The 24,261-nt window shown below is 41.1% G+C and overlaps 1 protein-coding gene across 1 annotated transcript in view; it reads right to left on the bottom strand.

The window, feature by feature from the left end:
- ASCC3 (activating signal cointegrator 1 complex subunit 3) overlaps positions 1–24,261 on the bottom strand; it is a 1,010,279-nt gene that overhangs the window by 715,128 nt on the left and 270,890 nt on the right. The window contains exon 11 of the mRNA XM_077487192.1: positions 2,834–2,998. Coding sequence (XP_077343318.1) covers positions 2,834–2,998 — 165 coding nt within the window. The remainder of the gene's footprint in view (positions 1–2,833; positions 2,999–24,261) is intronic.

The raw sequence follows: 24,261 nt of genomic DNA, 5'->3' as shown, positions 1-24,261 counted from the left end.
GCAAAAAAAAAAAAAAAAAAAAAAAAAAAAAAACAGTTGTCTGCACTGCCAAATGACTTAAATACATAAAAAAATAAAGAAATTAATACATATGAATGACCAGGATATAACCCTAAAGGTAATAAGAACGGATGAGAGTATGAGCTATATTCTTGCCTTTCCGTGTGTGCATGTGTATGATAAATACACACAAACATTATATATATATATATATATATATATATATATATATATATATATATATATATATATATATATATATATTTACAGTGCCTTGAAAAACTATTCATCCCCCTCAACCAAAAATGTAAATATAATTGTGATTGTATGTGATAGCCCAATACAAAGTGGCACAATTATGAAGTGGAATTCAAAACACTCATATTAGATCCTAGGTACACTGGCTCTTTATATTCTCTCAGACAATTGTTCTCCTTTCAAATCTCTCAGTGCAGCTCTCCACATTCAAAACTCAGTGGGAGAATCTGTCCACAGGGCTATTAGTCGTGCACTCTACAAATCTGGCCTTTATGGATGAGTGGCAAGAAGAAAGCGATTGTTGAAAGATAGCCATAACAAATTGCATTTGCAGTTTGCGAGGAGCCATGTGGGGGACACATCAAATGTACTCTCTAGATGTCCAAAGCTGGTAGAGACATACCCAAAAATACTTGCAGCTGTAATTGCAACGAAAGGTGGTTCTACAAAATATTGACTCAGGGGGGCTGAATACAAATGCACGCCATACTTTTCAGATATTTATTTTGAAAACCATCATTTTCATTCCACTTCACAATTTTGTGCCACTTTGTGTTGTTCTATCACATAATTTGGTAAGTTTCCACTTGATGGGAGCGGGTATGATGTCATATATACGGTGATGGACACTTTACAGTGTTTTTTCTTAATTAGGACATCACTGGGAATGTCACACTTTTTTCATTGTTTAACCAATTATGGACTTCAGTTGTACGCAGGCTGTTCGAAGAGTAATACCGTTGTTATGGCAGCAGATAGCTGCAATAATCCGCTATCCTCTTCTTCATCAGGCGGTACGCTTTCAGATAAAAGCTGTCTCTGCAGCAGATCACCGTGAGATCAGTTTTAGCAAGGCGGGAAAGCATCCAACCCGGATGTCTTCGCCACTTACCAAGCCCGCCGGTAGCGGTGGAGTTGATCGTGTCCTACCCCCTGGTGGCCTGGCTGCTATGGAGCCCACTCGCATTGACTTTTTTCAAATGAAAAAAAGCATATGATAATAGTGTTCAAAGCACACGTGTGATATCACTGCAATTGTTACAGCAAGAGCAATAATTCTAGCCCTAGACTTTCTCTGTAACTCAAAACTCAAAACTGGAGTCTGTAGAAATTTTTAAACATTGCCTATGGAGATCTTTAAGGGTAAAGATTTGTCGCCATTCCACTAGTGGACGCAATTTTGAAGCGCGATGCTGGGTATCTATTTACTCAGTGTAACATTATCTTTCACAAAATAAAAAAATTGGGCTAACTTTACTGTTGTCGTATTTTTTTAATTAAAAAAGTGTATTTTTTCCCAAAAAAGTGTGCTTGTAAGACCACTGTGCAAATACAGTGTGACAAAGTATTGCAATGACTGCCATTTTATCGTCTAGGGTAGTGATGGAGAACCTTGGCACCCCAGATGTTTTGGAACTACATTTCCCATGATGCATCTGGGGTGCCAAGGTCCGCCATCACTGCTCTAGGGTGTTATATATATATATATATATATATATAATATTTGGGGGTACTACGTAATTTTCTAGCAAAAATAAAAAAAGATTTTAACTTGTAAACACTAAGTTTGAAAAATAGGCCCGCCCCTTACTGGTTAAAGAGGACTGCTATTGGACGTTTGGTATTCTTTTTATGACATTTTAATATTTTTGATAATTGCTTTGCACACGGATTATGATATATGTTTGATAATTAAACTTTTGTATTGAACACTGAATTAATTAGGTGTTATTGTTGCACTACTGTGAAATTTGCTATATTTCATTTTCACTGGTTGTGATATTTATGGTTGTAAGTAGCAGCATTGGTTGTTATTTATCTGAATGTTAGGAAATTACACTTTTGCTTAGTCTCAACCAGCCCCAGTCTGGTAGGGAATGCTTTTTGAATAGCAAACAGCACACGCTGTCAATTTTAAAACCATTTATCAGGCTGTCAAATTCATAGCACAGTCTCTTCATGTGAGAGCATTTCAGCCCCTTTAACAAACCAGGCACCCTAACAGGTGGATGTGTGGAACTCCCCCAACCCCCCCCCCCCACAATTAATCCTCATATCTCCAGGTCACAATGATGTTACGCTACTGTGATATCACTTTAATCGGCAGACTCTGTTGATATTTTTTGGGGGTAGATATATGGGGGAAGTACAAATTGTGTAAACGTTTTGTTTGGGAAAAAGATAAAGGAAAATGCATTCATTTTTACTAGTTATTCCAATTAGAATCCAATGAAACTATGTATCCACATCTTCTATTAAATTAAAGCTCTATCTGTCCAAAAATCAGTGTTTAATAGGTTAGTGTAGACTGCAAATGCTAAAAAGTATAACACGTGGAAAGACAAAAGGAAAAAAAAGAAAAAAAAACACTCTGGGACTCAAAGGGCTATAGAGAGAAAAGGGCTTTGGGTCTTAAGTGGTTAACATAAACTATATTTATGGTTTATAGTTCACAAACATATTAATTAGTTGGAAATTCCAGTTCTAAGGCACTGGAAAAAATGGAACATCAAGCATTTATCAGGTACAAAGAAAAATGATCAATCACAAAGGAGCAATAGCCCTGTAAACTTACTTGCCGCAGTGTACGAGCCACTAAACTCTCCAGAACAGGACCTCTGTCTTCATGAAGCAAATGCACCTCATCCAGTATGAGTAGCCGCACAAGCTGAGACAGAGCCACGTCCCCAACGCTTTTCCTAGTAACAACATCCCACTTCTCAGGTGTAGTTACAAGCATCTGGAGAAATAAAATTACACAATATTAGCTATAGTAAAATATTGCTGTTTACTTGACATAAAAAGTAAAAATAAAACAATCAACCTATGTCTTATATTGTTAGGTAGGTGTTTAGTAGGTGAAAATGACCCATGAGGCAGTTATACACTACTGTGTGTAAAGCTGTTTGCTTTACTATCACCATATTTTTGGAATCACAATCAGTATTATCAAAAGGCCACAAAACAATGCTGGCAATGGTAAGAAAATGTAGAGCCACTAATGCTATAATAATTAGAAAAGAAATGTCAGCATGTGTTGTTAAAATAATCCACAGAGATTCACTGATCACCATTTATGATCCGACATAAAGGGGGAAAAAAAAAAGCTGAAATTCAACACCAAGCTACACAGCAAAAACACATTTATAAATGCTCAGGATTTAATTCTGACCGATACCTGTATAACACAAACTGATGAATGGATAGAACATTTGTATCCAGGATAAGGCATAAATAGCACATTACAATAGTAATGCTGGCCATACATAGATAGAAATTAGTTTTCGAGAAAAAAACGGTCAGATGTCTAAAGATCTGTCAAACGTGCATGCATTAACGCCATCATTGTATTGATATATATCACCTAACTATCGACATAATGATCTAGAACGACATAAATGGTACATTTTTTGTCAATTGATTACACAATCTGGGGTTACATTTTAACATTCCCACATGCTGTAGATTTTCGATCTATTCCACTACTAATATTTAGAAAATTGATAGTTTAGGCTCAAAAAAATCTTACATGATGGTTTATTTTTTGCCAGAAAACTTTGCAATCTGTTAATCAAAATTAGCCCACTAATGTTTCGAAAGTCACACGATCGAGTGTATCAAACAATTTTTTTTTTTATGTTCTAAACGTGAATGGTCAGCATTAGTCTGCAAAGTATAACAGCATTGCATCCCTTTAAATGAATAAACTTATCAAATAGCAAGTATAAGAACAAATTAAGAGCCCTTTCACACTGGGGCTGCTGTGCATTAGCTGCAAAGTGCTGCTTGTTTTAGAAGTGCTGTTTAAGCGTGGCTTTTCGGCCGTTAGCTTGGCATTTTTAACCCGATAGCGGCCAAAGGAGTTAAAAGCTCCTGTGTTGCGGCGCTTCTGAATCCCTTTTCATTTCAATGGGCAGGACGTTTTGGGAGCGCTGTATACATCGCTCCCAAAACCGCCCCAAAGATGCCCGACGTATTTCGACTGAGTAGTCGGGCATATGCCCCAGTAGAGGACTATTCAGTCGGAATGCGTCAAAATGCGCCTCCCTGAATCAGGATGTCTCTCCAAATGAGATGAGAGAGCCAGGAGGAAACTGGTCAGAGAGGCTACCAAGAGGCTTACAGCAGCTCTGAAGCAGTTGCAAGAGTTTATGGCAAAGGGTGATCATTCTGTGCATGTGGGAGTGTTTCTCTGCAGCAGGGACTGGAGCACTTGGCAGGTTAGAAGGAAAATGAATGGGGCAAAATACTGTCGAAATCTTGAGGATAATCTGCTGCTCCTGCCAGAATGTTGTCAATGGCAAGATGGTTTTCCTTCCAACATGACAATGACCCAAAGTACACAGCAAAAATGACCTCAAAGTGGTTGAAGGAGAAAAAAGAAAATGTCCTTGCATGGCTTTAGGGTTGCAACTTATGATTATTTTCATAACCAATTAGTTGGCCGATTATTGATTTGATTAATCCAATACAATCATTGAAAAAAATGTAATATGTATTTTTTTCATTTATTTAAAGTAATAATGAAAAATTAACATTACACAACTGTGCAGCAGTACAAAAACAACAAACATTCTGAAAAGAGGTGGACTATAACTGTTTAAGAAACTTTGCATTTGAATGTAAAAAAGTTAAAATGGTAACATGCTCGGGGCTAAGGCTGGCTCTCTTTTGGGAACACCAACAATGGGGTACTACTTCTCAAAGGAGCACCAATGATGGGCACTATTCCTTTCAGGAACAGCAATGATGGGGCTCTATTCCTCCCAGGAACACTAATGATGGGGTACTATTGCACCCAGGAACACCAATGGAGCCCTATCCCCCCTCCTCCTCCCAGGAAAGCCATTGGGGAATTATCCCCCCCTCCCGGGAATATCAATGAGGCACTATCACCCCCTCCCAGTAAAACCAATGGGGCACTACCCCCCCCCCCCCAGAAAAACCAATGATGGGGCACTATCCCCCTCTCCCAGAAATACTTATGATGGGGCACTTGTCATCACAGAAATGAATGTACAGTACACTGAATATTGTAATAGCCGCAGCCTTATATTGCAGGTGCAACTCGGTGCTCACAGATGCTTCTAGCTTCTCTCTCTCTATTCCCTCAAGGCAGCAGCGGGCAGGGCTGAGAATATCCTGCTGATGTCAGTGAGGAGAAAGGCAGATGTGCCTGGTCTAATGAGAATATAGCGGTGCCAATGGCTTGTACATGGGATTCTAACACTGAGATGGAGACGGGACTAGCAGGGAGGAAGGTGCGTGACCAACTAATCAATAATCAAAATTGTTGACAATGATTTTCATTATCGATTAGTCATTTCAATCCAACATGGCTTAGTAAGAGCCCAGACTTAAACCTCATTGAAAACATGTGGAATGATTTGAAGACTGCAGTACCGAAACGGTCATTATCAAAGTTAAAGTGGTTGTATACCCACATTTTTAACTTTTACCTACAGGAAAGCCTATAATAAGGCTTACCTGTAGGTAAAAAAAATATCTCCTAAACCTGTACGGTTTAGGAGATATTCCCCTCGGTATGCGCCGCTGACTGCAGCGGCGCATGCGCACAAGGGGTTTCTCGCCGTCAAAATCCGGCAGCAGCCGAGCGGCCGGACTGAGATCTCCCGCGCGCATGCGCGGGAGTGACGATATCGCTGCTCCGGCCACTCACAGCGCCGGAGCCACGATACCCGGAAGAAACGCAGAGGGAGCATGTCAGCTCCCTCGGCGTGGATCGGGCCAGATGTCAGGGCCTCGTTCTAAGGTAAGTATTTCATAATAAGCTAGCATGCGGTGCATACTAGCTCATTATGCCTTTTGCTTTGCAGGTTTAAAAAAAAAAAAAAAAAAATGTGCGGGTTTACTACCGCTTTAATCGAACTTGAGCAGTTCTACAAAGAAGAGTGGGCAAATATTTCAAAGTCTAGATGTGCAAAGTTAGAAGGCACATATCCCAACAGACTAAAGGCAAATGATGGTTCAACAAAATACTGACACAAGGGTGTTATTCTTTTTATAACTCAGTAATTCTGTTTTTGATCCCCCCCTCATGTTGGTATTATAACTCTCACTTGGAAGTTATAAGTTACAAGTAAATACAGCTATATAAAACAAACACTGTGCCCATCTTCTTTCCGGGCTGCAAAGCAACATGTGATTTTAAATGGGGGCAATTTCTTTCTATACCCACTGTAATGGTTTTCTGACCTGATCTCAGATATCTAGACAATTTCAAGTGGGCGGGAGGTAGAGGTAAACATGGTACAGTTTATTGTAGAGGGGGAGTAAAAAGCCCCCAACCTCCCACCCTCAAAAAAACAAGCTCCATGCTGCCCATTTTATTAGGGTAGTTAAAAAGATTGATGTTATTAGGCCGGTGTCAGGGCTGGCTTAGCCCTTCCTCCTCTGGGCTGCCCGCTCAGCTGTCGGCTAATTGCCAGCTCTCTTCTTTCTCCACAGTTACCAGCTGTTCCCGATGATGCTCGTCTGACCTGCCTATTTAAGGGTCAGTTCACACAGGGGCAACACGACTTTCAACATGACTTTTGGAGGCAACTTGGACACGACTAGGGGCGACTTACAACACAACTTTAATTCACCCCAGGCCAACTTTAATTCACCCCAGGCCAGGCGACTTTTGCCGTGGCCAATCAGAGAATGAGCTCTCAAGGGGGAACTCCACGCCAAATTAAAAAAAAAAAAACGGCATGGGTTCCCCCTCCGAGAGCATACCAGGCCTTTAGGTCTGGTATGGATTTTAAAGGGAACCCCTTTAAAACGGCGTGGGGGTCCCCCCCAGATTCATACCAGACCCTTAACCGAGCACGCTACCCGGCCGGCCAGGAAAGGGGGTGGGGACAAGCGAGCGCCCCCTCCCTCCTGAGCCGTACCAGGCCGCGTGCCCTCAACATGGGGAGTGCCTTGGGGAAGGGGGGGCCACGTGCCCCCCCACCCCAAAGCACATTGTCACCATGTTGATGAGGACAAGGGCCTCTTCCCGACAACCCTGGCCGTTGGTTGTCGGTGTCTGCGGGCGGTGGGCTTATCGGAATCTGGGATCCCGGCCCATAACCCTATGTGAATGAGTATTGGGTACAATGTACCCCTACCCATTGACCTGTGGGAAAAAAAATGTAAAAAAACACAACACACAAGGGTTAAAATAGTCTATTGCACACCTCCGGGGGTCTTCTCGCCGGACTCCTCCACTATCTTCTGCTAGCTCTTTTACTAGCGGAGGAGCCTGGCTTTCTTCTTCGCCACCGCCCTCTTCTTCCAACTTCGGGGGTCTTGTCCCCCCTCTTCGGTTCTTCTTGCCGGGCCACCCCGCCTTCTTCTAGCTCTTTTACAAGCGGTGGCCCGGTCTTTTGTCACCGCTGCCGCCATCTTCTGTTGTTCTCTTCTTCTCTTCAGGAGCTGTTGCCTCGTCGCTGTCTCCGCTCACAATGACAGGGACGCGGCGTGCGGTGACTTGTATAGGGATATCCCAGATGATGTCCACGATCATTATGATGTCACAGTCCCAGCATCCTCTGGGACTGTGACATCATAATGGGCGGGGACATCATCCAGTGATGTCCCTATATGAGTCACCGCACGACACGTCCCTGCCATTGTGACCGGAGACAGCGACGTGGCAACATCTCCAGAAGAGAAGAACAGAAAACAGCGGCGACAGAAGACCGCTTGTAAAAGAGCTAGAAGAAGGCGCGGTGGCCCGGCAAGAAGAACCAAAGAGGGGGACAAGACCCCCGAAGTTGGAAAATGAGGGCGGCGGCGAAGAAGAAAGTCGGGCTCCTCCGCTAGTAAAAGAGCTAGCAGAAGATAGCGGAGGAGTCCGGCGAGAAGACCCCCAGAGCTGTGCAATAAACTATTTTAACCCTTGTGTGTTGTGTTGTGTTTTTTTACATTTTTTTCCACAGGTGAATTGGTAGGGGTATATTGTAACCCATACTCATTCACATAGGGTGGGGGGCCGGTATCCGGGGGCCCCCTTATTAAAGGGGGCACCCGGATTCCGATAAGCCCACCCCCCGCAGACCCCGACAACCAATGGCCAGGGCGCTCGTTTGTCCCCACCCCCTTTCCTGGCCGCCCGGGTAGCGTGCTCGGATAAGGGTCTGGTATGGATCTGGGGGGAACCCCACGCCGTTTTTTCGGCTTAGGAGGTTTCCACTTCAAATCCATACCAGACCTAAGGGCCTGGTAAGCTCTCGGAGGGGGAACCCACGCCAATTTTTTTGAATACATTTGGCATGAAGTTCCCTTTTGAGAGCTGATAATTCTCTGAGAGTCGCCTCCGTATAGACGGAGATCCAACTTGGAGGCGACCTCCATTGAAATCAATGGGTACCGGTCGCCTACAAGTCGGATTGAAGTAGTACAGGAACCTTTTCTGAAGTCGGAGCGACTTCAGTAGTGTGCATTAAGATGGCTCTCATTCACTTACATTGATTTCTACATGTTGTGCGACCTGAGGCGACTTGAAGTCGGATCTGAGTTGCCCCTGTGTGAATGGACCCTAAAGCCTTCAAGCTCATTTCTCCTTTGCCTTCACGTTGGTCACATCACAAGGAACCATCTCCTTCTGTTTGTGTCAAGACTGGCTTGCTGACATCCCTCCTGGCTCCTTATCCTGCTTGCAGTTGCCCTCCTTGGATCCCTGACTTCAGGCCTGGCTGATTATCCGATCTGGTTAATGAACTTTGGACTGGCTGACTACCCGATCTGGTTACTGGACTCTGGCTATGCTTGACTATGCTTTTCTATTTACCATTTTTATTAATAAACAAGTGTGATTTAATTGTACTTCTGTCTCAGTCTGGTTCATGGTTCCTGACAGCCAGCTAGATAACACATAAGATATTGTACTCTGAGTGGTCAGAGGGTAAAGAGGCATGCGGTCATGGCTGATATCAAAACTCTAAATATATTCAATCACTTAACAAATGTCAAAGTGCTTCAAAATTGTGTTTGCTCGTAACATTCAATTTTTGTTTAAAATCAAATTTAATATTTAAGCATACCTGTGAATTTTTTTTTTTATGGAATCTTAGATCAGCTAGTGCAAAAAGTGATTATCCATCAGCATTTAGAAAAGACTTCACCTCATTAACAGTAAGCAAAGCTTTAACATGTCCAATGGCACACAAAAGTGTGGTGGTCTTTTAAATGTCTTTTGTATGCTAATGAACTACAAAAAAATGTGAATATTTTAACAAGGTAATTTATTACCCGCACGTTGTCTAATGCTACAGATGCAACTGTTATCATTTGGAAATTAACCATGTCAGCTACTTAAATTAGCAGCTGTACTTCGACACAACACTAATTAACAAACTGTAATGGAATATATTTAGCAATGCATATTACAATTTTTAAGGTGTGAAGACAACTAATCCAAGCTATTTAAGCAATTTGTTGAAGCTATGCTGTGTTACTGAATAATCTATCAGAAATAAGCTAAGCAACAATGTTCTAGGATTTTAAAAATAACGGCATCTTAAAGGGGATATCTAAGAAAAATAGAAGCCCTACCTGGCTAGAAATAATCTGTATAATAACAGACAGGGGGGTCACAATTTCAAAACTTCCTTCTGAAAACCTTATAAAGAGGCAAAGTAAATCAAAATCTTGTCACATATATGGGGTATGGGGGGGGGGGGGGCTGGTAGACCGTCTAGTAATGTGAGACTTGATCCGATGAGTATTTCATGTCTGGAGCACCATGAGCAGGCGCTAGCTATGTAGAAGAGGTTTCTCCCCAGCAGCCACGAGTGTTGAAGGGGGAATCTTTCCCAGAGAGTCGTGTTCTCCTGGCGGTGTAACTCGTGGGAAACACAGCAATCATTTGGAAGAAGGTGCTCTGCTCACATGGGACCGAAATTGAACTTTTTGCCCTAAAAGCAAAACACTATGTGTGGCAGAAAACTAATACTGCACATCACCCTGAACACACCACCTCCACTGTAAAACATGGTGGTGGCAGCATAATGTTGTGGGGATGCTTTTCTTCAGCAGGGACAGGGAAGCTGGTAAGAGTTGATAGGAAGATGAATGCAGCCAAATACAGGGTAAACTTAGAATAAAACTTGTTAGTCGGCAAAAGACTGGGGTGGAGGTTCACCTTCCAACAGAACAATGGCCCTCAACATACAGTCAGAGCTACAATTGAATGTTTTAGATCAAAGCATATTCATGTGTTAGAATGACCCAGTCAAAGTCCAGAATCTGTGGCAAGACTAGAAAATTGCTGTTCACAGACACTCTCCGTCCAAACTGACAGAGCTTGAGATATTTTTCAGCGAAGAATGAGTAGCGATGTCACTCTCTAGATGTACAAAGCTGGTAGAGACATCCCCAAATAGACTTACACCTGTAATTGCGGTGAAAGGTGGTTCTACAAAGTTTTGCCTCAGGGGGACTGAATACAAATGCACGCCATATGTTTCACATATTTATTTGTAAAAATTTTGAAAACCATTTATCATTTTCCTTCCACTTCACAATTACGTGCCACTTTGTATTGGTCTATCATATAAAACCCCAGTAAAATACATTTACATTTTTAGTTGTAACATGACAAAATGTGGAACATGTCAAGGGGTATGAATACTTTTTCTGTAGGCACTGTCAATGGATGTGCGGCAATCTGGGTGACAAGAAAATCCCAGTAAGCCAACATTCATACCTAAGCAGAGCATATTCCTGGTGATTTTAAAACATTTTTTTTTTCTCAGGCATTTTATAGGCTTATTTCAGGCATTTCACAAGCATTTCTGCATATGTATTCCAATTCAAGAGTTTGTTTCCTGAGCTGGGAACTAGGAGAAGAGCAGCATGCAAGAACTTGCATATTATGTGTTGTAAAGCCCCTATTGAAGCCTGTGGGACCAAATACAGCTAAATATGCTTAACAAAAAAAAAAAAAAGAGATAATACACTTTTTTGAGCGTAAATTGAGGTGTGAATGGGGACTATGTAGGGAGGCTGTGTGCTAAATACATTACCCTGCATGCAAAAATACAATGAAAAGAAAAATCTGATGCCCCATTATGGCAGGCTTTTCTTACCAAAACTGATACAAATGTAAAGAAAGACTGGTTAATAGTACATAGTTTGTCTGTCAGATTAGTTTTTTCTAAGCCCATGTAACCTTTTTTTCCACATTTTAACTCAGAATTATTTAGCTTTTGCTACAGGTTTAGCTTTCCCATAGAGAATGGTGTAGATGAGATACATTAACATTTTAAATTCTGCTGAAGGTTACATTTAGAAGCATCATTCCGCTTACAAAAAACAAATAAATATGTATTTTACTTCATTGAATTACAAACATTAGCATCTAAAATGTGCATATTTGAATGAAAACAGAATGGGTCAAAATCATTTTAAAGATTAAGTTATACTTTAGCGTTCTAACAAAAATTTTAATCAAGGCATTCACATATTTTCCAGCCAGGAGAAACATCCAATTATTTTATGTAATAATTTCACTAGGTAAATAAACATAGGTCCATGTCAGCTTTCACTGCAAGCAAATTATATTACTTTTCTGTAGCAGGTAAAACAAAAAAAAAAAAAAAAAATCATAATACAAAATATTACAAGAGTGCCTTGTCTAGGCCAGCATAACACATACATAGCATAGGATGGACAGTTGCATAAGAACACAAGAGGGTGTGAACTAAATGCAGCATGATGTAACACTTATTGATAAAGAAATAAAATAACGGACGACTCACATGTATAAGAATTAAAAAGCACTTATCAGATAACAGAACTATAACTCAATACGTGGACAGAGAATTGAGGGTAAAGTGTTACTAAAGTAAAAATTTTTTAAAACTGGCAGCAGCTAATGGCTCCTGCTGCTGTTCAATTCCCTGTGTTAAAAGGAAGAGAGGGGAAAAAGATGCAGCCATGCACAACGCTGGATCTCTTCTCCCCTCTCTTCCCCTTTACAAAAGAAAAGAGGCTAGAGAACAATAAAATGTTTTTTACCTTATTGCAAGAAATGTGTTTTGTAAAGTTGTTGTTTTTTTTTTGTTTTGTTTTTAATACAGTAAGTTATGTTCATATACATTGGGTTATGTCTATTCTTCCATTTTCATGCATATTGTATATAGGTGTGTTTATGTGTATTCATTGTTCATGTTTGCAAACCTTTTTGCAAAAATATCATGTTACTTTGTATTTTCATAACAACTACAGTGGTGTGAAAAAGTGTTTCCCCCCTTCCTCATTTCCTGTTCCTTTGCATGTTTGTCACACTTAAGTGTTTCGGAACATCAAACCAATTTAAACAATAGTCAAGGACAACACAAGTAAACACAAAATGCAATTTGTAAATGAAGGTGTTTATTATTAAAGGTGAAAAAAAATCCAAACCATCATGGCCCTGTGTGAAAAAGTGATTGCCCCCCTTGTTAAAACATACTTTAACTGTGGTTGTCCACACCTGAGTTCAATTTCTATAGCCACACCCAGGCCTCATTATTGCCACACCTGTTCACAATCAAGGCATCACTTAAATAGGAGCTGCTTGACACAGTAAGGTCCACCAGAAGATCCTTAAAAGCTACACATCATGCCGAGACCCAAAGAAATTCAGGAACAATTGAGAAAGAAAGTAATTGAGATCTATCAGTCTGGATAGGGTTATAAAGCCATTTCCAAAGCTTTGGGAATCCAGCGAACCACAGTGAGAGCCATTATCCACAAATGGCGAAGACATGGAACAGTTGTGAACCTTCTCAGGAGTGGCCGGCCGCCCAAAATTACCCCAAGAGCGCAGCGACGACTCATCCAAGAGGTCACAAAAGACCCCACAACAACGTCCAAGGAACTGCAGGCCTCACTTGCCTCAGTTAAGGTCAGCGTTCATGCCTCCACCATCAGGAAAAGACTGGGCAAAAATGGCCTGCATGGCAGAGTTCCAAGGAGAAAACCACTGCTGAGCAAAAAGAACATCAAAGCTCGTCTCAATTTCTCCACAACACATCTTGATGATCCCCAAGACTTTTGGGACAACATTCTGTGGACCGATGAGACAAAAGTGGAACTCTTTGGAAGGTGTGTGTCCAAGTATATCTGGCGTAGAAGGAACACTGCATTTCATAAAAAGAACATTATACCAACAGTAAAATATGGTGGTGGTAGTGTGATGGTCTGGGGCTGTTTTGCTGCTTCAGGACCTGGAAGACTTGCCGTGATAAAAGGAACTATGAATTCTGCTGTCTACCAAGAGATCCTGAAGGAGAATGTCCGACCATCTGTTCGTGTACTCAAGCTGAAACGAACTTGGGTTCTGCAGCAGGACAATGATCCTAAACACACCAGCAAGTCCACCACCGAATGGCTGAAGAAAAACAAAATGAAGACTTTGGAGTGGCCTAGCCAAAGTCCTGACCTGAATCCTATTGAGATGTTGTGGTATGACCTTAAAAAGGCCGTTCATGCTCGAAAACCCTCTAATGTAACTGAATTAGGACAATTCTGCAAAGATGAGTGGGCCAAAATTCCTCCAGGACGCTGCAAAAGCCTCATTGCACGTTATCGCAAACGCTTGGTTGCAGTTGTTGCTGCTAAGGGTGGCCCAACCAGTTATTAGGTTTAGGGGGCAATCACTTTTTCACACAGGGCCATGATGGTTTGGATTTTTTTTCACCTTTAATAATAAACACCTTCATTTACAAATTGCATTTTGTGTTTACTTGTGTTGTCCTTGACTATTGTTTAAATTGGTTTGATGTTCCGAAACACTTAAGTGTGACAAACATGCAAAGGAACAGGAAATGAGGAAGGGGGCAAACACTTTTTCACACCACTGTATGTTCAGGCACATATACGTTTCGAGGGCAACACCACTCATACACACTTTTTACATGCAACCATGTATTATTTATATTATTTTTAAAAAGTCATAATAATGCATGCATTCTCAGTGAATTTACTGTGTGAATAATCATTTTTTGTTGCATTCTTTATGTCACCAATTACATATATACAGGTAGATGTCAAAATCCTGATACAATATGGCTCTCAATGTTAGCAGATGCTTCTGTTTACATTTACTATTTTGTAGTCCCACGAGGGGATACCCTTCCTGATATTAGAGAGTAAAAATAGCTCTGTTTGTCACAGGTAAGCAGGCTTGAGAAAGAGGTGTTACCACAAAATGTGAAGCTAAGCCTACTGGTGACTGTTGTCACAGGGTCTTTGCCCATGCTGTCAGACCATCTCTCCAGCTTATATGTATCCCTAAACCAGCGGATGCATCAACTCCTTGGACTGGACTTTTGCTGCACCATCTAGGATTACCATCAGATGCCAGCTCTAGATTGACAGGCACTTTATTTTTCTATGAGTGGCCTATTATATTTTTACTAATTAAGGTTATATTCATGCTGCAATTAGATCATGCCCCTCTGGTGTTCTTTTGTGTTACTACACATATTCCTATCTGCTGAGGAATCAGTTTGAAGCTAGCTGATTTGACCTCTGACATATCTGATGTGGATTAGAGTAGATCTCAGCCAGGATTGTTTATTTGGGAGTTGTCTGTATACTTTTTGCACGATAACGAATTATCAGTTGCATATTTTGACCACATTTGGAGTAGTGCTTAGAAGAAAGTGTGATCATGCCGAAAAATATGCCAGCCTGCAGTTCTGTTTGTAAATACAAACATTTGTTGGCAAATGTACAACAGCATATTATAATACAAATAGTAACCAACACATTTTGCAAACCTAAAGACAAACTAAACTGTAAAACCCTGCCGAAAAAAAAGGCAAGCAGAGGGCAAAGGACTAGTCACCCTTATTTCCTGTAGGCTACCAGCAGTCATTGGGGTTGTGTCCAATGGCAGCAAAAAGACCAACACCTTAGACACTGGTGAAAAAATTGAGGTACTCCCAGTAGTGGGAGGGGTTATATAGGGAGTGCACTTTTTGTCTTAGGGCGTGTCGGTATCCATCACCTGTAGGTGGCCTATAACCCACATAGTAACTATTATGGCTCTGTGTCCCGTGATGTGCGATAAGAAAGGGCAGATTTTACATGTTTTTTTTTTCCTGCTACTAAAAGGCTCAATAACTGCCTTGCATGACAATAATAATGGTATTCTATGAAGCACAGAAGCAGCAGCATTGCAGTGAAAAACAAATAAACTAAAAAAGAAACTGCAGAAAACCACCTCGGAATGCTTCCATTGAATGTATTAGGGCTGCATTAAAGTAAAAAATAAAGCTTTTTTTGAAGTGGTTTATTCATGTTTTCAACTTACAAGATCTTTACTCGGTTATCAACCAGAATGCCTTTATGTGCCTTGTATTGATAGATAGATGTGTTTTATTGATAGATGTCAAAGGTCCTAGGATGGCCAGCAGTAATGTCCCTGCTCTTACACAGGCAGCAGAAATGCAAGTCAATTCTGTCCAAAGTGGACCCCAAGGGACAAAGGTGAAGACATATCACTTTTTTTTGAGTAACTTTGATTTCTGAAGTCTACTGTTGAAGTGCAGAGGGAAAGCTGTCCATACACCATGTGTATTTCACAAGGAACCAGCTTAAATTCACTACATGAGAGGCCCTATCAGCACCCTTCTTTCTGACATACTTTGACAAAAAAAAACAGACAGAAAAAATTTGGATGAGCTGTGACTGCATTCAATCAGATGCAGCTGCTGTTCGAGTATGAGCATTTGTCTCATGTTCAGTGTGTGGCTGGAAAGGCCTGGAAGGATTGTGATGTCTACCACACTTAAAGTGGTTGTAAACCCTTACAGATCACTTTGACCTACAGGTAAGCCTAGATTAAGGCTTACCTGTAGGTTCAAGAAATATCTCCAGACCTACACGGTTTAGGAGATATTTGCAAAAAGACAGACACCGCTGTTTATGGTGCATGCGCCGTAGACAGCGGTGCGCAGGCGCACTGAGAATGTCGCTAACGGCGGTGTGCCGTTAGTGGTGGCTTCCGTGCGCATGCGTGGGCGTGATGTCATCGCGGCTCCGGTTAATCACATCGCTGGAGCCACGATACCCGGAAAGAAGATGGACACTCCGTGGAAGAGGGGACAGTGGTGACATCGCTGGCTCCTGTGCCAGGTAAGTGACACATAATCGGCTACTATGCGATGCATAGTAACCCATTATGCTTTACCTTTGCAGGGAAACAACTTGATGGGTTTACTTCCTCTTTAAAGGGCCCTTTCACCCAGGCATGATGCATTTGATTATGAAGACATATACTTTACAGAGTTCATCTGTAGAGTAATTAGGATCTGGATTTCTGTTAGAAAGAACAGTGCTTGGCTTGGGAGTTCCTGATCTCAATTTTTACCACAAGGCGGCAGTGCTCACCCATATTCTAGATTGGTTCCACCATCCTTCTTCTAAGCTGTAGGTTCAACTGGAAGGCAATTATGAATCCCATCGCTCTTTGTACTCTTCCCTGGATCCCTTTCACATACCGCAAAGGTTCCTCTATTCCCATTGATTTTACTAGCCAGACAATCCTCATGTGGGATATTGTCTCATCTGCCTGGGCCTCTCTAATTCTATGGAACCCCTGACCCCTTTCTTTGGGTTTCTAGCTTTTCCGTCGGCCTTACACACAACAGACTTTGCAATCTGGCTCAAACAGGACCACAGAAGACTCGCCCAAGTTCTCCAAGTGGCTCCATCTTTAAACAACCAATCTTTTTTTGATACCTTCATATTCGCCCTTTGCCTTCAGCATCAGAAATTCTTGCCAAGCCAACAGATTTTGAAGCTATGTCTAACAGGATAACAGTAGAGTTCTACTTTATCCTTTTGCATGCATTTCTCTCCAGGTCTCCTGTCCTAAACGCGGGTCTGGGAATAAGAGCTTCAACACACTATTTCTTTCTCTGACTGGCAAAAGTGTTTCATCGTGACCCACAAAACATCTAAAGCCCCTAACCAAGAGAAAGGGTTCAAACTCATAACCAGATGGTATGGATGCCCATTAGTTCATCATTGTTTCAAACCGTCACTACCAGATACATGCTGGTGTTGTCATGTGTCTAAGGGCAGTATGATCCACATCTGGTTGGAATTCCCGACCATCCAGAAATGTTGGCAACCTTTTTTTGGTTTGTATTGTACCCTGATGGTGACCTCTATTTAACCACTTGACCACTGGACACTTAAACACCCTTAATAACCAGACCAATTTTCAGCTTTTGGTGCTCTCACATTTTGAATTACAATTATTCAGTCATACAACACTGTACCTATTTGAAATTTTTGTCCTTTTTTTCACACAAATAGAGCTTTCTTTTGGTGATATTTAATCACCACTGGGCTCATTGACCTCTATCCTATTGGGAATTACGTAATTCCATTAGTCGGGTAGACCAATTAGCTACAAGATGACCATCTCGTATTCTGATCTGTAGCCGCTCGAGCCCCCCTCACGCTGGTCTGTGCATTACTGAGATCTCCGGCCGGATATATACCTCTCAGCATGTATAACATCATCTGTTGGAGACAATGACCACCCCGATCGGCAGTTGTTCACTTTCTGACACTCCCACCAGTTTATTGATCTGGAGCGACCCTCTGCCTTTTTCTTCTGACAGTGAGTTTTACGTATAAATACTATCTCACTACTGTCGTTTTTGTGAGCTCTCTTATCTTGTGCTATCACCCCACTCCGGACACTGGGAATCAAGAGAACATTAACTCCTTGTGTCCTGGTCTTCTGGTGGTATTGCTTACATTTCAAGTTGAAGTCCTATCTGTATAAGGTTTGACAATCAAAACTTAGTACGAGAACTGTTGCCAATTACGCCATTGAGTTTTGTACTCTGGCAGCAAAGGTTGCATGGAACAATGAGGCCCTCGTGGCTGTTTTTTCTCATGGTCTCTCGGATACCAAAGATAAGATAGCAGCCTGAGATATAACCACTGAACTGGAGAAGTTGATCACATTTGCCATCCTCATTGATTCCAGACTCAGAGAAAGACTCTCTTTTAAGGAGTGCTTGCAGAAGCCTCCTGTACATTTGTCTCCGAGCTTTGCAGTCTCACCCTTGCTTTCCTCACCTCCCATGCCTCCTGGTATCGAGTCTGTCAGTGAAGGTGAACCCATAAACTTTGGCTTCATGTGTATCTCTGTGGATGAGAGAGTCCATAGGAGGAGGGAGAGATTGTGCCTTTATTGTGACCAGGCAGGTCACTTTTTGAAGTCTTGTCCTACCCATCCAGGGAATGCCCAAACCTTGAAGTCCTGTCATGGACAGACCTTAGGTGGCGTTGTTTCATCCCCAGTTATCCAGAAGGATAAGCCCCCAGTTCCGGTTAACCTTTCTTGGGCTGAGTCGTCTGTCAATGAGGCTCTAATCGATTCTGGGGCTTCAGATCTGTTCATTGATGCTGCCTTTGTATCAAAGCCCTCGATTCTGCTGCAGCTGCGTGTCACTCCACTTGCCGTTGAGGCTCTTGACGGGAGACGTCTACAGCCTACCCATGTGACTCATGAGACTGTTCCTTTGTCCATGGCGATAGGGGCTCTTCACCATAGGATAATTCAATTCCAAGTTATTTCTTCACCTAAATTTCCGCTGGTTATCGGTTATCCTTGGTTACAAAGGCACAACCCTTCTTTCGATTGACTTTGTGCTGAGCATCTCTCCTGGCCATCACAACGCAGTAAGACATACTTTCAGAAGGTGACCAAGGTCCTATGCACCTCTTCACTCTCCTCCCTGCTGGAGGAGTACCGCAATTTAACAAAGTCTTTAACAAAGGCCAAGCAGGTAGTCTATACACCGGTTGTATGATTGTGCAATTGAACTTCAACCTGGTGCCATACCCCCTTCGTGGCCGGGTTTACCCTTTGTGGGTCTCAGAGGATAGGGCCATCGAGGAGTATGTTGCAGATGCATTTTCTTGAGATTGCATCCGCAAATCCACGTCTCCTGCCAGTGGTGGTTTCTTCTTTGTGGAGAAGAAGAGTGGAGAAGAAGAGTGGTGAACTGAGACCTGGTATTGATTATAGGGGTCTCAATTACCTCATGATTAAGAATGCTTATCTAATTCCATTGATTTCAGAATTATTTGACTGTCTCAAGGAAGCAAAGATTTTCACGAAGCTTGATTTGAGATGGGCATACAATCTCGTGAGGATTAAGGAGGGCGACGAATGGAAAACTGTATTTAATATCAGAACAGGCCACGAGTACCTTGTAATGCTATTTGGCCTTTGCAACACTCCGGCAGTTATCCAGAATTTATCAACAATGTCCTCCGAGATTTGTTGCAGCTATGTGTTTATCTTGATGATATCCTCATATTTTCCAAGTCCCTAGAGAGCCACCATACAGATTCTCCCGTGTGCTTCGGAAATTCTTGCCGCTCAGGTCCATGCTCCTCCTGAGTAACCTTGTCTGGTTGCCTCTCTGGGATTAGGAAGGATTTTTTTTTTTCCCCTGCTGAAGCAAATTGGATCATGCTTTGCCGTTTTTTTTTCCTTCCTCTGGATCAACTGTGGGTATAGGATTGTGCATATGGAATTTATTTAATTTATTTAATTTTATGGTTGAACTGGCTTGAACTGGATGGACTTGTGTGTTTTTTTTTCAACCTGCTTAATTATGTAACACATGTACACAGGCACACAGACACACACACGTACAGACACACACAACCCCCCCCCCCTTACTTGTAGAACAGCCCTTGCTTGTTAGGTGGTGTTCGTTGTCCCACTCCCAGCTCTTGTGCAGGACACACGAAGGGGTGCACATGCAGGAATTTACCAGATGGGGCAAAGAGTCCGATGTCAGCTCAATAAAAACTCACACACATTCCAAAAGCCAGCACAGCCACGGAGCTCTCCTGCACCCGTCCCTGCCTTCTTCCACCCCTGCCAGACAGCCGGGCCATTCTGCCTCACTCGAGTATAAGCCAAGGGGGGCTTTTTCAGCATAAAAAATGTGCTTAAAAACTCGGCTTATACAAGAGTATATATGGTAAGTCTTTTCTCATCATAGTTCTTTAAGTATGTTTCTCATTTTCCTGCGAATAAGAAAAGACCACAACATTATTCAAATTGCAGTTGCTTGCAATTTATCAGTTACTGATAGAAAAATTTGAGAGGTTAATTGGCCGTCATTCACATTTATTTTTGGAACTAAACACACTGTACTGCCAGTTTTTTTTCAAACAGTAAGCTGATTAAATTATAACAAAACTGAGAAAAATGGTTTTGTAAATGTCCACGGTAACACTTCAACAATACACCTTTCAATGATTTCCCTGCAAAGACAGTGAATGTTATTTTTAAAGAAAATCTCTGTCTGACTACTCATGAACGATTCAGGAGAATAAAGAGATTGTGGTTAATCACTTTAGTGCTACTGGAACATTGCATTCAAAATCAAATCTCAGCTTCTCTTCACTGTTTCAAGTACTGTAATACAAAAATTCTACATTTTCACAAATCATTAGACCAGTGTGAAATGGGGACTTTATATTAAATAATACATTTGATTCTGCTTTTTACAGGCTATTATGTAAAGATTTACAGTTCCCTCCACCACCATTGAATGATGATAAAATAAAGGCTGGGCCTAAAGTAAGACATACATGGCACATTGTGCTCTTTGAATTGAATAACGTTATGTCTGGATAGCTTTTATTTCTTCACGGTCAGATCAGTTATGTTAGAGATGCGTCTCCTTCACCAAGTATATTTTTTTTCAATCAAAAGCAAGAAATTTGTTCAGAGCATGAGGAACATTGTCCATTCTTACCCACAAACAGCATTGACATAACTGAAAAGGTCAAATGCACATGCTATTTGCGCTTTTTAAAAATCTTTGAATCGGAAATTATCATATTCCAACACACTACTAGATATGCAACCCTGTCCTTTAAAGGATCTTAAGCTGGTTATAGATGGATCAAAATGTGTCTGGTTCAGTAAGGACCAGCTGAATTTCGATCCATGGTCATTCCCATCCAAGATAAGTCAAGCTAATGATCAATTTTTCTTACAAAAGGACTGTTGGTAAACTTTTGACCAATCAGCTGCAGCACTGATCAGTGCGGTCTGACAGTGGAGGAGACTGCACTGTAAAAATACAATCGCACAACAGAGAGGATTCCTCCATCCACCTCTATTGTGTAGATGATGGAATCTTTTTGTCAGACTGCTGACTAAAGGGAAAAAAAAAAAAAAGATCAATGGCCAGGTTTACTTATTATATACTTAATTTTGAAGTTTTATTTTTGGTTTACCCTCCTTTATTAACATGGGGCTGGATTTATTTCTAGGCCATGCAGGTCATTGTCTGCGTCTATGGATGTTTTTGGAAGGAAGTGTTGAGCAGATCTGGACAAGGCTACCATGTTGCTATAGAAACTTTTAGTGCCTAGAACTTCATCCTGAAACAGCAAAATATAGAGAGGAGGAGATTTTTGAGGAAAGATTAGAACACCATTGGGGTTTTTACTGCTATTGGAACTCCATTAGGAGGATTTCCACACACTGTCTTGGTGACAACAGGTTTTTAGAAGGGAGTTGAGGGCATGTCTGCAACATCGAGATTAAAAAATGTTATTTAGTAGAGTAGGGAAAGGCTAGAACAGTTATTCATTGTTGTCTTTGCGTTTGTGCTCCTGTTTGATAAAACCACTGTCCATTGGGACAGAAAAGTATTGACATTTTCTTGAAAGCAGCCCCAGATAGCAATAAATATCCATCTAAATAATCTATACCGTATAAACATCAAGAATGGAATATATGAGAAGCAGGATACATGGCTTATGGTGGTATTTACATCCTATTTGTACATGGCAAAATACCTCCCAGTTTTGTCTCCTTTAACATTCAATGTTTGCACCGCCCCTCTTCATTTCGATGATGCTACTTCTTGAATTTTTATTTTCTTTGGGCATAGGGTGGCTACTAATGATTTAACTCTTGCACATGAACGCTACATTAGTTTACCACTTTCTCTCAGCAGAAAGGAAAAGACATTTCTTGGAAGAAGTGACACAAAACAAAAACTGCATGCTAACATTTATTTTAATATAGTTCAGTTTTTTTCTCTTTTATTAACAGTGTACTGTTGGTGGTTTGCTTTGGTAGAGGCACAATCATAAAAAATTGAAAACGCTTTAAATACATTTCAAATGACAGATGTATGCTTAAAAATGAGTGGCAGAAAGAGCCCTGTAAATAACAGTGAAGAAATTAAAGGGGTTGTAAACCCTCGTATTTTTTAACTTTAATGCATCTGATGCATTAAGGTAAAATAACACCTGGCAGTCACCGGCAGCCTAGTCCCCCTGTTTTACTTACCTGAGCCCCTTCATCTCATCGGCGGGGACGTGCTGTCCCTCTCTCGACGGGGGCCCGGGTATTGATTGGATAGATTGATAGCAGCCCAGCCATTGGCTTCCGTTGCTGTCAATCAAATCCAATGACCAGGACCGAGTCTGGCATTCGTGTCCGTGGACGCAAATGCTGGACTCGGGAGAGCGCCCACAAGGTAACCCCTTCGGGAGATTGCTTCCCCTAGGGGGGTTATCTGATGTGGGGGAAGACCCTCGGAGAGCTGCCAGGGGGACACTCTGTGCAAAACGAGCTCCACGGTGGAGGTAAATATATGTTTTTATTTAAAAAAATAAAAACCAATCCTTTAAATCACTTTAATAAATAGGTTTTAAAGCTGCATCAATTCTATTTTTACAGCATGTACCACGCTTCTGGATCCTGAATATACCACCTTCTTCAGATAACTGTTACATATACTCCAAGGAGATACCAAGTGAGAGAAGCAATTTTGTTAGAAGGGCCATATTAACTGTACTACAAAGTAATATCATAAGAACACCTGCTCCGTGGATCTTCCCAGGGTAAAAACAGTCTGTTTGGAGTCAGTGCAAATCACATTTTTAATAGCTGGACTGCAGATGGGACAGAACAGCTTGTGTGCCTTGAGAAATCCAGCGTTTCAGTATTGTAAACTATATAATTAACTAACCACATGTAAGTTTAAATAATGGCGTAAGTGTTTTAAATGGAAAATTGATCCCTGAGCATTACACAGCATTTCTTTTGTCGTTAATCACTTTGCTAATTATGCTTTTGCTAACCCCTGATATAACAATGTCAAGTCTGATTGTTGCCAATGACTCCTTTAATCATATGTGACAACTTTCTACAAGTGTTAGTCTCCAGAGATGTTTAGCAGAACTTGCTGGTCTTACCCACTACAACATTTCTTTACAGAGCTGTATTATTTTACAGTTTTTTCTCATCGCTTCCTTCACTACAAAGAATTTGATTGGCACAATGCATGAAGCATATATGTGTTATTGTAAAGCAATAAGCGTTTTGGAATCTAATCCAGTTAATTATATTTAGGTCAAGGATGACAGGTTTCAATTACAGATCCAGAACGTAAAAATTAATTGGAAAGACTTCACATACAAAGATAATTTGACAGTGCACAACTAACTAGGAACATATCGTTGCAAGGCCAGAAAAGCACAGTTTAATTTACCGCTTTATCGCAAATCAAAAGTTCTAGGTAAAATTAAAGTATGCATCAAAAAGCTATTCCCTGTAAAAAGAAAAAAAAATACTTTTAGAATAGGAAAAGAAGCAATGCCCATTGTAATTTCATTAAATGGGATATAGCAAACAAGATATAAAAAGCTGGTCATATATAATCATTACTTAACCCCTTGCCACCCAGGCCAATTCTGACACTTCTCTCAAACATGTAAAAATCTTTTTTTTTTGCTAGAAAATTACTCAGAACCCCCAACCTTATATATTTTTTTCAGAGACCCTAGGGAATAAAATGATGGTTGTTTCAACTTTTTATCTAGCATTTGAGAAAAAAAACTGCCTCATGCACTAAAAAAATAAAAATAAATAAAAGATGAGTTTACGCTGAGTAAATAGATCCCCAACAGGTCGCGCTTTAAAATTGTGCATACTCGTGG

Source organism: Lithobates pipiens, unplaced genomic scaffold (genome assembly GCF_037356315.1).
Source record: "Lithobates pipiens isolate NorthernLeopardFrog02 unplaced genomic scaffold, aLitPip1_a1.2 Scaffold_18, whole genome shotgun sequence".
In the NCBI taxonomy this organism is placed as follows: Eukaryota; Metazoa; Chordata; class Amphibia; order Anura; family Ranidae; genus Lithobates; species Lithobates pipiens.
The sequence above is the reverse complement of the archived record's forward strand: the minus strand, read 5'-3'. Positions and strand labels throughout refer to the sequence as shown.